The 13917-nt window shown below is 64.8% G+C and overlaps 2 protein-coding genes across 5 annotated transcripts; both read left to right on the top strand.

Annotated features, from left to right (window-relative positions):
* The first annotated feature begins 547 nt into the window (after nt 1-547).
* HDGF (heparin binding growth factor) lies at nt 548-10945 on the top strand. Of its 4 annotated transcripts, XM_074814110.1 has the most exons (9): nt 548-623; nt 1116-1385; nt 2043-2219; nt 3272-3382; nt 9129-9205; nt 9361-9499; nt 9619-9801; nt 10239-10450; nt 10610-10945. In XM_074814110.1, exons 4-9 carry the CDS (start codon nt 3296-3298, stop codon nt 10614-10616), a joined length of 705 nt encoding a protein of 234 aa, XP_074670211.1. In that variant the 5' UTR covers nt 548-623; nt 1116-1385; nt 2043-2219; nt 3272-3295; the 3' UTR covers nt 10617-10945. The 4 variants fall into 4 exon arrangements, with proteins under 4 accessions (XP_074670211.1, XP_074670212.1, XP_074670214.1 ...); XM_074814111.1 differs by lacking the exons at nt 548-623; nt 1116-1385; nt 2043-2219 and adding an exon at nt 2240-2258; XM_074814113.1 differs by lacking the exons at nt 548-623; nt 1116-1385; nt 2043-2219; nt 3272-3382 and adding an exon at nt 4926-5033.
* A 712-nt stretch (nt 10946-11657) lies between these two features.
* Nucleotides 11658-13885, top strand: MRPL24 (mitochondrial ribosomal protein L24). The gene is made up of 6 exons (XM_074814109.1): nt 11658-11780; nt 12470-12662; nt 12759-12854; nt 12947-13050; nt 13418-13548; nt 13666-13885. The coding sequence occupies exons 1-6, from the start codon at nt 11668-11670 to the stop codon at nt 13800-13802; spliced, it is 774 nt and encodes a 257-aa protein (XP_074670210.1). The 5' UTR covers nt 11658-11667; the 3' UTR covers nt 13803-13885.
* Nucleotides 13886-13917: the final 32 nt, after the last annotated feature.

A 13917-nucleotide genomic window follows, 5' to 3' on the forward strand; every position in this document is an offset into this window, starting at 1 on the left:
GTTAGGCCTGGCCAGGCCTGTGAGGTGCGGCCTAGCCCGGCTGGAGGCCGCGAGGGGCTCAGGCTTCCCGCCAAAAGCCTCTGAGGGGGCTGAGGGAGGGGCTGAGCCGTGGGCCGAGGAGGGAGTGGCTCAGTGCGGCCTGTTCCTCATGGAGGCGGCTGGGGGGGTCTGCCTGAGCCCCCCCCTCTGTGGGAGAGAGCCGGGGGGGAACAAGCAGCCCCCACCCCCCCCGGGGCTTCGTGGGCCCTCTCCGGGGCCCGCTGTCGGCTCCACGGGGCTGCGGGTGGGCTCCGGCCCAAGGTCCCCCGGGGGTTACTCGCCCTCCCAGCTGCCGGGACTACAGCTCCCGGCGCTCCCCGCCGCCCTCCCGCGGGCCGTTTCCCCGCCCTGGTCGCCAGGCCGCCTAATTCATCGCCAAACCGAGACACGGAGCGGGGGACTACAGCTCCCGGCGTGCCCGGAGGCACCGGGCTGCTGTGTCACTGCAGGGGGACAGAGCGACGAGGGGCGGGGGGGGGGGGGTGGGGGGGGGTGGCAGCTCTCTGCCAGCGAGCCAGTGCCCTTCCTGCCTATTCATCCCTGCCTGCTTAATTTTAAGGCAGGAGCTGGGCCTAGACAGTGCTGTGAGTGTCGGTGGAAGGCTTTGCTGGAGCAGGGTGGGGATGGGAGTTTTCTCTTGTCGCAGCAGGGGCCCTGGCTGGGACTCGCTCGCAGCTGGTTTATTCCTTTAGCGTTTCACTGACTTTAGGTTTGACTCCCGTGACCTCCTTCTGGTTTGTTCTGGCCTTAATAAGAAGAGAGCCAGGCTCTGAATTTGGGTCCCCAACGCAAAGCCCAAGGAAGTAATTTGCCAAGCTGCTGCAAAGTACTGGCATAAGTAATTAAAGCAGAATCAAGCTAAATGAGAAGCGTATCCTGTGACGCAAGCCCTTTATCATTTTGAACGGGGTGAAACCCAACTAAAGTGCCCTGTCCCACCCCTCCTGCCCTGTTCTGAAGGACTGAGTATTAAAAATAGTGTATTAAAACCAGGCGTTAGGCCTTGGGGAGCGAGAGGGCGCGTGCGGTTCGCAGTAGCTGTGACACAGGTACATTTTTTTCCCCTTTTTACACAGTTGAGACCCGTAAGAGCGAGGCTGAGCGGTACCACCACAAAGACGCTGAGGAGGAGGAGGATGTTCCTGTGGCCACGGGGCCGGTTTGGCTCGCAGAAGGTCCAGTCTGCATCAGCCTTTCTTTGCGGCAGCGCAGAAACCCCTTTCCCTGGGACTGTAGGTTCCAGAAAGAGCAAGACATTGTTGTGGCGGCGGCTCGCGCGTGTGTGCGGTGACCTGTAGAGCGAACCCCTTGCAGAGCGGGCCTGAACCCCAAAGGGTGTCTCAGAGGTGTGTATGCCCCTTCCCTTTACAGCTCTGCCCGCCCGCTCTCCAAATTTAGTGGAAACCAAATTGGGGAACAGCCACGGTGTGACAGGGATTTTCTGTGGATCAGGCCCCTGGTGCCGTCACTTCCTCAGCAAAGCACCCCTCGGGCTGAAATCCTGGGGATGCGTTGGGATCTCTCCAGTATTTACGGGTTTTTCATTTTTTCATAAGCATCTGGAAAGGAAAAACAGTGAGTCCCCAAGAAGCACTGAGCGAGCGGGTTAAACCGCCCAAAGCTTCGGTGCGAGGCAGTCCTCATCCTCTGCGGAGGAAAACCAACAATAACCCTGGCAGAGATAGGAGGGACCAAGTTTAAACAAGGTCCTGCTCTCGCCGCGTGGAAGGAGCGAGAAATCTTTGTTTCCTTCGCCCTTTGTCCATCTTTTCTGTTTAAGCTAGAGATTCCTCAGGCCTGGCTCTCACCCCTGGGCAGCGGAATCCTGCTTTCAGCTGTGACCCCTCTGATTATTTATTTGTGTTACTTTGTGGCTTGTTAGGAGAAACTAAGCCAAGGAAAGCACATGGGGGATGGAAGGAAAAGAGTCCAGCCCAGGAACCCCAACTGCTGGCTCACAGGGGGGAGGTTCTAGCCTTAATCTGTGCTTAATTTAATCACAGGTGTTTGGTTGGGCCAGGCCTATAGCCTGGTGTGGTTTCAGTCTGAAGCCTGGATGTGTTTAGTAGCAGCACTGGGAGCAGAAGGAGACCAAGGGTGACGACTTACTCATCTGGTGACTTAGTCACCCCCTAACCCCCGCATCGAGCCTGGCCGGGCGCCCCGAGCCTCCTCCCCAGGCACGCAAATATTTTCCTACGTGCTTAATTTCGTGCGCTGTGAGTAATCCTGGTACCTCCAGCCTGGGCCCTGCACAACAGGGTATTTCTGTAGAAAAATGCTTCGCCTGTTCCGATTTAGGTGAAGGGAGGGAGCACACCCGAGGCAGCCCGCTGCTTGGGCACAAAATGCTCCCAATTGGTTATTTTTTTTTTTTTTAAAGGCCGGCCTCCTTCTTCTACAACATATTCAGCTGCAGCCTGGACGGGGAATTTTGGGGATGCCGCTACGCTGGGTTTACTCAGGGTTTACACTGGATTTACGCTGGGTTTACACCGGACCCCTCCATTTCCAGGGCCGCAGCGGCGAGCCCACGGCCTCCCTCCGATGTCACGCCGTGTCCCTGTTCCTTGTGACCCATCCACGATTATTCACCAAACCTCAGCTGGAGGCACCCCCAGACCCCCCCAAGCCACCTGCAGCTGGATAAATTTTTATTAATTGGGGTTTTTTTTGTTGTTTGCTTGTTTTGGGGTTTTTTTTTTTTTTTTTTGCACTACAAGCGTGGCTGCTCCCCTCCAGCCGGGTATTTCGCAGCAAACCCAACCCGCCGGGGGGATCCCTCCTCTCACCCCCCCCCCCCACCCCGCCAAGATCACCCGTGGGTGTGGGTGGGTGTGCGTGCGTGTGCAAGGCAGCGCTGCCGAGCCTCCGAGCGCATCCACCGGGAGGAGGAGGAGGAGGAGGAAGGGAGGAGGGGGGTGGGGGGGGGGTGGCGGAGGGAGGGAGCAATTGAATTTCAAACACAAACAACCGCATGGGGCACGGACCCACCGCCGCCGCGCCGCGCCGCTCCTAGCACCGCGGGCCGGGGCCGCCGCCGCCCCCCGCCCCGGGCTCTCACCGGGCCCGCCGCGCTGGGGGGCAGGAGAAACCGCTGGTTCCCCTCCTCCCCCCCCACCCCTTTTATTATTTTTTATTTTTTTTTTGCTAATCCCTGCCTCGCCGGGTTTTGCCTTCCAAACTTCATCCTTAACCCCCCCTTCCCCTCTCCCCTGCCCGCCCCCCCCAGGCCCGGGAGGAGCCGCCAGCAAAGATGTCCCGGTCCAACCGGCAGAAGGAATACAAATGCGGGGACCTGGTCTTTGCCAAGATGAAAGGTTACCCGCACTGGCCTGCCCGGGTAAGAAACAGGGGAAGGAGCGGGAGGGGGGGGGGAAGGCAGTGGGACCCCCCGTTTCCCCCCCCCCCCCCTCCCGGTGCTCCCCGTTGCATAACGCGGCCGCACGCCGCAGCCGGTGTCCCGGGGCCGGGCTGCAACGGGGGAGGAGGGGGGGGACCCGCACCGGGGTCAGGCTTCCCCGGTGCACCGGGGGGGGGGGCGGGGGGGGCCTGCTGGTTTTCGGTTGGATCCAACTTTACCGGCACCTTATGTAAGGCCGGGCCCGGGCCTCGCTCCCCGGGCTGGAAAAGTTGGGGGTTATTCGTTACCGGGGGGGCGGGGGTTGGGAAGCGCTTTCTGGTTATTTTGTTGGGTTTTGGGGGGGTTTAATGTATTGGAAACAACGTTCCGGGCTCCCCCCCCAGGGCCCCTTTTGTGCTATTTATTCATTTCCCTCCGCGGGGGGGAGGAAGGAGACAGGTGGGGGGGGGGTCACGGGTGGGGGGACCGCGTGGCTTTTGCCACCGCGTGGGAGTGGGGAGCCCCCCCTTCCCTTCCTCCCTCCCCCTTCCCGGGTTGCTCCTGCTCGTTTCGGTCCCCGCTGCAGGACCCCCAGGGCAGGACGAACCCCCCACCCCCCCCCCACACACACACCCCCCGTGCAGAGGGATGAAGCCGTGACCTGGGCCGCATCCTGCACCGGAGCACGAGGCTGGCACAGCCCACGCCCCCACCACCCCCCCCAGGGTTGACCCCCCCCCCCCCGCATCACCCAGTGGGTCTGGGGGGGGTCCCCTTCCCGTGTGGGGCCTCACCACGACCCCCCCTCGCCCCCCTTGCTCCCAGCTCTATGGGGGCACCAGCAGCGGGACCCCCACGGGGTGTCGGGGAGGCGACACGTCGCTCCCGCTCCGTGGACTTGCTGCTTCGCTTCACCCATGATTTGGGGGAGACTTGGCGGGGGGGGGGGGGGGCTTAGCCAAATCCCCCCACCCCATTCCTGGCGTGTCCCCCAGCTCCGCGTGGCCTTACCTCTCGCCGGGTGCTAAAGAGGTGCCAGCGCCCGCTGGGAGTTTGGCTTTGAAAAATCAATATAATTACTGAGGACTTAGGACAGAGTTGGGGGGGGCGGGGGGGGACACCACTCACACGCGGGGAAGGGGTGGGGGCGTCGAGGCAGGGTGCTGGACACGAGGGGGGTGCTGGACCCGCCGCCTCCGCCCGGCTTGTGGCCCTGGGCGTTGTGTGGATACAGGGGGGGGTCCCTGAGCATCTTTTGGAGGGGGGGTTCAGTGCCATGAACCTGGGTGTCCCCCCCCACCCTGGATAAAGCACCTCACCGAGAGCCATCGGGGCCTGATCCTGCCCCGGGTGGGCCGGTGGCTCGGCCGGGTGGCCGTGGGGAAGCTTTGGCTACAGAATACGTTGCTGGTTATTTTTAAGTGGTTGATGATGCAGTTTAAAATTTCCTCGGAGTGTTTCCCCCCCCCCCCGCCCCTACCACCACCACCTTCTCCTCACCCCCACCCTCCCCGTTCGGCCTTGCTGCAAAGGGAGCTGGGCCGCCTGCAAACCCCAAAATTAAACCGAAACGCGGAGGAATCGCGCAGCAGCAGCAGCGGGCTTTAAAGGCCGAGGATCTCCCCCATCCCCTCCTCCTTCCCCTCCTCGGGTTTGAATAACTTTTGTTTGGTTTGTAGGGTTCTGGCGGGGAGGCCGGGGAGGGGGTGGGGAGGCGTTGGGATTTGGCACTGGCCTCCCAACGCGCATTTGAAAGCGGCTTTGCGAGGAGGAGCCAGAGGGATCCCTGGGAGCCCGGCGCCTGCTTCCCCCACCGCTTCCCTTTTGGGGGGGCGGGGGGCAGCGATGCTCCCCTGGCCCCCAGCACAGCCCCACTGCTTCATCCTCCTTTACCCATCCCATCCCAGTGGGGTTTGACCCCCAGTTTTCCCCCCTCCCCCCCAAAAAAAACCAAACCCACCACCCTCATGGACGGGTGCCCCCCGCGCCCCATCGCTGCGGGGTCGGGGTTCGTGCGGCCTCGCGTCGGCCTGAGCTCCCCGAGACCAAATTAGCGCCTGCGTACGCTGCCCCGCTCAGGTTTCACGCCGCGCTCGGCTCCCAGCAGCCGGTTTCACCGCCACCATCATGGCAGGAGCGTTTCGGGGCCACACGAGCAGGCGGGGAACAGGGTTCCCCCCCCCCCAGCCCCTCCGAAAGCAGTGGGAGGTCGGGGCAGCCTCAGGGGGGATGCTGGGTTGAACTGGGGGGGCAGAGGGGGGGTTTTGGGGTGCTGCTTTGCACAAGGGGCCGAGCCCCCCCCCTGCCCTCCATCCGGTGACGAATCCCGTGGCGGGCTGGGGTGAAGCAGGGAGGGTTTGCCCGTGACTAATCAGGTGCTGTGATGAAACGTTACCCGGCCGCGTGTGGCGTTCGCTGGGATATTTGTTTCCGACCAGGTGTGGCTGGAGCAGAACGAAACGGCGAGGGAAGAAATATGGAGGGGGGAGAGCCAGAGGCACCGCGAGGACAGAGCAGGGTTATTCCTTATTCCCCTGGCCCTGGGGGACGGGGCTCGTGGTCCCTGCAGGGACACAACGCCTGGCACCGTCCCCCAACACCAGCAGCTCAGCACACCCCCCCCCAGTGAAACCCCTCCCCAGGAGAGGCAGCGCTAAGTAGAGGGGAAACTGAGGCACGAAAGCAGGGAGATGAGGGGCCAGTGCCCAGAGCGGGAGCATCGGGCCACCGAGGCCACCGCGATGTCCCCTGGGGCTGGGGACAGCCCTTGGTGGGTGCGAGGCTCAGGGGTGCCCCAGGAACTTGGCCTGGCTGCGTGTGCTCCCCCCTCCACGTAGCCTTTTTTTTTTTTTTGGTGTGTGTGACCCTTGTGAATTAATTCCGTTAATTCCCCCGTCCCTGATTGCCAGCCCTTGTGGGGAAACTGAGGCAGGGGGTGGGTCGCCCCCAGCACCCCGGTGCTGGCGGGGTCCCCTGGGGCTGATGGAGGCCGGGCTGCTCCCAGCCTTGCTCACGCTCCCAGGACCGGTTGCAAAGGTCAAGTGCAGAGGTTGGGGACAGAGTCCACACCGGGGTACGTGCCTGTCCCTCCCCTGCCACGCTCCACAGCTTTCCCTCCTGGGGGGGCCTGTCCCAGCCTCTTGTTTTTGGACACCCTCCCCATCCTCCCCAAGCCCTGTGGGTCCGTAGGTGCCCGGGCAAGGACGGGCTGGTGACACCGGTGCTGTTTGCAGGAGCTGGTGGTGGCGGGGGGGGACACACACGGTGACGGGCACACATGTACTTTAACCTGGCACCGCAGCCCTTTAACCCCCCCCCCTTGCCACCTTTCCAGTGAGCAACAGGGATGGACAAACAGACATCGGACAAACGGTGCCTCGAGCCCCGGACGACCATCACGGGGCAGTTTGGCAGCCGGGTGGGCTGCGAGCCCCTCAATTTTTTTGGGGGGGGGGGGGGGGTGGTGTCCAAACAGCCCCAGCTCTCCAGTGAGAGCAAAGGCCCCGGGGACAGCACGCTTGGGGCAGCGTGAACCCCCCCACACACACTTTTTGGAAGGGCTCCCACCCCCAGCACCTGCCTATCAGTGTTCCCGCCGGGGTATCTCACCCGCCCGCCGCCCCATTATCTCCCCGCACCCCGTCTTCCCCGCCTGCCCCTGCAGATAGAGATGCCGCCTCCTTTTCTCCGAGTTTGGGTGAAGAAAGGGCAGATAAAGGGCTTGTCGCTCGCAGGGATGGGCTGGGGGGGTGTGGATCAGCCAGGGGGGAGACAGGAGCTTTCCCCAGTGCTGGGCCCACCGCTGCCCGTCCCTCGGCCGTGCCGTGACCTTGGCCAAGGACGGTTCCCGGTGTGGTGGGCGTGGGGACCACGGTGCCACGGGGCAGCCGTCCCCTCTCCCCGCTGCCCTCGCCACCACGTGTGCCGCCTTTCCTCCGGGAAGGAGGTTTGAAAACTAGTTGGGGGAATGGCACAGCCAGAGCAGGGGGGTCTCCACCAGGGTCCCAGCACCGCGAGGGGTGCAGGGGAGCCGTGTCTTTCCCCAGGGGGGGGGGCTGTGGGGCTGGCAGGGCCTTTGCCGCATCATCCCGGGAGCGACCTGCGGAAACGTGGCCTGCAGAGACCTGCGGGCTGGCCGGCCGCCCCTCTGACTCATATTTTCTCCTCCGCGCAGGGACGGAGCCGCCGGTCCCGGCTGCCGTGGTGGTGGCGGAGCCTCGGGCGGGCGAGCGCCGGGGGCTGCGGGCGGGCAGGGGTCCCGCCGGGGCGTGGGGGCCGGTGTGAGTGCGAGACCAACCTTTACACCGCTGGGGACTGTCCCCACTCACCCCATCCCTGCTCCTGCAATGCCCCGCGCGTTTGGGGGTGCTGGATGAGGGGTGTGGGGGTATTCAGGGCAGGACCGCGGTGCTGGGTGGGGGCACGACACCGATCCCAAAACACACTCTGGAGCCGCGAAGGCGGATGCAGGAGGGCGGCTGGATGCCCTGAACTGCATTTGGGCAGCGGGGATGGCGCGGAGGCACATCCCGCCCCGGTCCAGCTCTCGCATCAGCTGCCCGCCACGTCCCAGTGCCTGCCCGGAGCCCTTTGCTGGGATCCCATCCCACCTGGCTGCCCCTGGGGCCGTGCCGGCATCGCCGCCCGGTGCTACGGCACGTGTTAGCTCCTAGATGGCGGGGAATGAAGCTGCACCGTATTCCCAGCTCTGGGAATGAAACCGGGAGAAACCCTTGGCCGGGTCGGCCCTCGAGCATCGCGTTTGAGACGGGTCGGTGATACACTGGGAGGAAGGGGGGAAAAAAAACCCCCGGTGGCAACCCTGCCACTGGCGCCCTGGCCCGGCTGGCTGGGGAAACTGAGGCTCGGCGAGCCGGGGGGGTGGCAGTGACTTAGCAAAGGTCGTGCCGTGAGTCAGCAGCGCGCTGGGAATGGGACCCAGCACCCCGGCCACCAGCGCTGGCACCTTCCTGCCCGGTGACGCGCTGGCATCCGCCCCAAGACCCCCGCCCGCATCCTCCCTCGGCTCCTTCCACCTCCCTTTGAGGCTTTTCTCGGGGAATTTATGGCTGCGCTCCTCGCGCTGGCTGGAGCCAGGGGGGGTTATTTTTAGACGCTATAAAAAGCAGCCGGAGTCGCTTTCGCTCTATTCCCGCTTGGCGCCTCGGGAATATTCACGCTCGGTGAAACAGCACCTGCCGGCGGGGTCGGCGCCGGTTGCTCGTGGACCCCCGTGGTCCTCACTGTGCCGTCCCCACGGCCAGTGACCCCGTTTCAGTTTGGGGGGGGGGTCCCAGCAGCAGAACGGCATCACCAGGCACCCCGACACCTCTCGGCTTTTCCCCCCACGCCCCAACCCAGGGCTAGAGGCGATGCCTCTGGCTTCACCGGCACCGCCTCTCGCGTGAATTTGCTGAGCTAAATATGTCTGAGCCAGTCTAGACAAGAGCTTACGGTGGCCGCTCCTCGCCCGTCCCCACGGGGTGGCAGAAGGGGAGCCCCCCGCTGCCCCCGCGCCGGTGGGCACAGCCGCTTAGTTTTATGTTCTTGCCCGCCAGTGGGTGAATCCCCGAGGAATAATGTTTTTTTCACCCTCCCCGGGTGCTGTCGGTCGGTTGGATGCGACATGTGGGACACCCGTGTCCCCACCCGGTGGGTGACATCCCGGTGTCGGGGTGAGGAGAGGGGAGAGTAGAGCCGGGACTCTGCCCTCCCCAGTTCTCACCCCGTCCTTTGTGTCGCGCAGATTGATGAGATGCCGGAAGCTGCAGTAAAATCCTCCTCCAATAAATACCAAGTCTTCTTCTTTGGGACCCACGAAACGTGAGTGGGGCCCTGGTGCGCGCGAGAGACGGGGCCGAGGGGGGCACTGACAGATCCTGACGGCCCCGGGGGGGTTTTGGGGAGAGGTAAGACACCCCCCGTCCCCCCTGGCTGCCGTCCCTCACTGCTTCTCCCCACCCCCCTCCTCTGAGCAGGGCATTCCTGGGGCCCAAAGATCTCTTCCCCTATGAAGAATGCAAGGAGAAGTTCGGGAAACCCAACAAACGGAAAGGGTTCAGCGAAGGGTTGTGGGAGATCGAGAACAACCCCACCGTCAAAGCCTCTGGCTACCAGGTGAGTCAGGAGCCAGGGAGGGGGGGTCCGATGCCTCGTGTCCACCTCCAGTTGTCTCCTTCCCCCCCTGTTCCCCCATCCCGGGTTCCCCTCTGTGAGTTCCCCCGTGTCCCCTCCAGCCCACCCAGAAGAAAACCTGCCCTGAGGACGCCGAGCCGGAGCGGGAGCCGGAGGGCGACGGGGAGAAGAAGGGCAACGCGGAGGGCAGCAGCGACGAGGAGGGGAAATTGGTGATCGACGAGCAGTCCAAGGAGAAGAACGAGAAAGGCGGGATCAAGAGGAAAGCGGAAGATGCTTTGGAGGTAGCAGGACATCAGGGACGTTTGGGAGACATCATGGCCCTCTGCAACTCCCTGAAAGGAGGGTGCAGAGAGGGGGGAGGAGTCTCTTGAGCCAAGGACCCAGCGGCAGGCCAAGAGGGAATGGCCTCAAGCTGCGCCAGGGCAGGGTCAGACTGGCTCTTAGGAAGGATTTCTTTGCAGAAGGGGCTGTTGGGCGTTGGAATGGGCTGCCCAGGGCAGGGGGGGAGTCCCCATCCCTGGAGGGGTTGAAGAGTCGGGTTGAGCCAGCGCTGAGGGATCTGGTGGAGTTGGGAACGGTCAGGGTGAGGTTCATGGTGGGGCTGGAGGAGCTTCAAGGGCTTTTCCAACCCGGAGGATTCTGGGATTCTGTGTGATACGGGAACGCGGGCGCAGGGTGGGGGTCTGGGACTGGGCTGAGCTGAGCTCCCCCCACCCAGGACTCCCCCAAACGCACCAAGGAGGCGGAGGGGCAAGAAGGGGAGAAGAAAGTAGACAACGAAGAGGCCCCCAAGGAGGAGCCAAAACCCAACCTGGCCGAAGGGGAGAAGGAGAAGAACAGCGACGCCGCCGGCGTGCCGGACGCCAACGAAGCCAAGCAGGAGAGCAAGGAGAAGGCGGGCGTGGAGGAGGTCAGAGACCACAAGGAGAGGTGAGGGTGGTGCGGTGCCCCCCATCCCCAGCAGCCGGGCCCCTCCCTGCCCACCCCGGGCACGGGGGAATGTCCCCGGTGACGCGGAGAGGGGGGGTCCTGGTGCCACGCGGGGTCCGTGACCGAGCGCCCGGGTTTTTTTTTTCTTGGCCCCCGCAGCCTGTAGCGGCCTCCCCGGTGAGCTGATCTTCCCGCCTGCCCCTTCCCCGCTGGGCTCCCTGGGTGCTGCCCTGTTTCGCCCTTGTCGGCTCGTCGCGTCCGCAGCTCCGGACAAGAGAAAACAAACCGAAAATGAAATTTAAAAACAAAAAAAAAAACCCACAAAACGAAAAAAAAAAAAAAAAAAAAGAGAAATGAAGAGAAACCCGGTAACACGAACCCCTGAACCGACCCGCATCTCCCGGCCCCGCCGTCGCGGGGCGCATGCTTTGTATTAGTGATTTCTAGGGGGCTGATCAGTTGATTTGAAATAAAAGCGATTCATGCCTTTTTAAAGCGCTTCCACCGGCGTCTCCGTGCCCCGGGGTCGGCCTCTTCCCGCCGCGCTGGCGATTTTGGGCCACTTTGGGCTGCTCTGATACCCCCTCAGCGTGGGGGCTGCTGCTGGAGAGGGGCTCCGGTGTCCCCCGGTGGCTTTGGGTGGTGCTGGAGGGGGACCAGAAGGAAACGCACGAAGGGATCGGAGCAAAGAGGGGCTGTTCCTGGGGGGAGAAGCGGTTGAAAGAGGCGGAGGGAAGGTTTTTGGAGGGGAGACGTTTAATAAAATGGGGAAACAAAAGGCGGGATGAGGGGTTGTTTGAGCCGGGGCTTCGCTGTGCCCGGGCTGCGCCTCCATCGCGTCCCCCTCGTCCTCCCGGATCAACCCCGGGGACAGCCGCCGGCTGCGGCGGCAGAAAATGGAGCCGTGGCCGGGTGCCCGCCCCGCCGCGGGACTACAGCTCCCAGCTGCCCGGGCGGGGCGGCCGCGGCCACCGGGGGGCCTGGGCGGGCCCTGGGGAGCGCCCAAGGCCTCGGGGAGGCCCCCCCCGGCCCCGCGCGGGGGCAGAGGGAGGCGGTGAGGGCCCGGGGGTGTCGCTCGCCCCGGTCCGGTGCCCCGGGGCCGCCCTGGGCCCGATTGGGGACACCGGGATGGGCGGCGACTACAACTCCCGGCGTGCCCCGCGGCTCCCGGCGTGCCCCGCGCGCGCCCCCCCGCCTCGCCCGCGGCCGCTCCCAGGATGCACCGCGCCGGGAGGGGCTGGGCTGTGGACTACATCTCCCGGCGTGCCCCGCGGCTCCCGGCGTGCCCCGCGGCCCAGCCCGCCCCGCCCAGAGCGCGGGAGAGGCGGAGGTGAGCGGGGAAGGGGTGGGGGGGCGCTGAGGGACACCGGGGGCCCTTTGGGGGCGGAGGGGGGGCTCTGAGGGACGCCATGATCCTCTTCGGGGAGTGAGGGGGCTCTGCGGGACACCGGGGGCCTCTTTGAGGGTTGGGGGGGCTCTGACGGATGCTTGTGTCCCCCTGGAGGTGACGGGGGGCTCTGCGGGACACCTGGATCCCCTTTGGGGGGGGTGAGGCGGGGGCTCTGTGTGACACTGGGGTCCCCTTTGGGGTGGGGGGGGCTCTGTGTGACACTGGAGTCCCCTTTGGGGTGGGGGGGGGCTCTGAGGGACCCCTGGGTCCCCTTTTGGGGGGTGAAGGGGGGCTCTGTGTCACACTGGAGTCCCCTTTGGGGTGGGGGGGGGGCTCTGTGTCACACTGGGGTCCTCTTTGGGGTGGGGGGGGCTCTGTGGGGCACCTGGGTCCCCTTTGGGGGGTGAGGGGGGGGCTCTGTGTGACACTGGGGTCCCCTTTGGGGTGGGGGGGGTGCTCTGAGGGACACCTGTGTCCCCTTGGAGGTGAGGGGCGGGGGGGCGCTCTGCAGGTCCCCCCCACACCCATCCGAGTCACCTCACCCTGTGGAGCACAGAAGGTGGGGGGGGGCATCCTGGGGGGAAGCTGCAGGGTCCCCCCCGACCCCCCTCCCTCTCCCCCCCCCCCAGCCCCAGCCGCACCATGCGCCTCTCGGCCCTGCTGGGCGCGGGGCGGCTGCGCCTGCCCCCCGGTTACCGGCACGGCACGTGGCACCCCGACTCCGCCGCCGCTCGGCTCCGCAACCCCCCGGGGCAGCGCCGCCGCAAGGTCTTCGTGGAGCCCATCACCAAGGAGGACTGGAAGGTGTTTCAGGGTGACACGGTGAGTGTGTGTGTGTCCCCCACCTGCCCAGGCCACCCCCAGGATGGCAGCCAGGCTGAGGGGAGGCCCCCCTTGACCCCCCTCTTTTGATCACAGGTCCAGGTCCTCACCGGGAAGGACGCGGGGAAGCAGGGGATGGTCACCCAGGTGGTGCGAGCCCGTAACTGGGTGGTGGTGGAAGGGCTGAACACGGTGAGGCTGGGGGAAGTTGGGGGGGGGGGGCTGCTGGGGCGCAGCGGGGGGGGGACCCACAGGCTGTTGATGACCCCCCCATCCCATCACAGCACTACCGCTATGTCAACCGAACCGCCAAATACAGCGGGACCTACATCGCCAGCGAGGCCCCGCTGCTGCTCAACCAGATCTCCCTGGTCGACCCCGAGGACCGGTAACGGTGGTTGGGGGGGACACGGGGGGACGTGGGGATGAGTCTCTTGAGCCAAGGACCCAGCGGCAGGCCAAGAGGGAATGGCCTCAAGCTGCGCCAGGGCAGGGTCAGACTGGCTCTTAGGAAGGATTTCTTTGCAGAAGGGGCTGTTGGGCGTTGGAATGGGCTGCGCAGGGCAGGGGGGGAGTCCCCATCCCTGGAGGGGTTGAAGAGTCGGGTTGACCCAGCGCTGAGGGATCTGGTGGAGTTGGGAACGGTCAGGGTGAGGTTCATGGTGGGGCTGGAGGAGCTTCAAGGGCTTTTCCAACCCAGATGATTCTGGGATTCTGTGGGTTCTGTCCCCCCCTGAGCCGCTCGTTGCCGGCAGGCAGCCGACAGAGGTGCAGTGGCGATACACGGAGGAGGGCGAGCGGGTCCGCGTCTCCCTGCGCAGCGGCCGCATCATCCCCCTGCCCCTACAGCAGCGCCGGGACGGCATCGTCCCCGAGCAGTGGATTGGTGAGTGGGGACAAGGGGAGAGGGAGGTGGGGGCAAACAGGGCGGCGGCCAGCAGCCGCCCCCAGGAGGAACAGGGACCCCCCCGAGGGGCTCAGCACTGTCCCTTTGGCTGCACAGAGGGCCCGAAGGACACGACGGTGGAGGACGCGCTGGATAAAACGTACGTGCCGTCCCTCAAGACCTTCGAGGAGGAGATCATGGATGCTATGGGCATCGTGGAGACGCGCAGGGCCAAGAAATCCTACTGGTATTAAATGGGGGGGGACGGGGGGGGGAAACCAGAAGCCCCCCCACTCCCCAGGGCCGGGGTCTGCAATAAAGACACCCCTTTATCTTCCCCGTTTGCGGCGCGTGGTGGTTTCGGCAGCC

Source organism: Strix aluco, unplaced genomic scaffold (assembly GCF_031877795.1).
Source record: "Strix aluco isolate bStrAlu1 unplaced genomic scaffold, bStrAlu1.hap1 HAP1_SCAFFOLD_136, whole genome shotgun sequence".
NCBI classification, from domain to species: domain Eukaryota; kingdom Metazoa; phylum Chordata; class Aves; order Strigiformes; family Strigidae; genus Strix; species Strix aluco.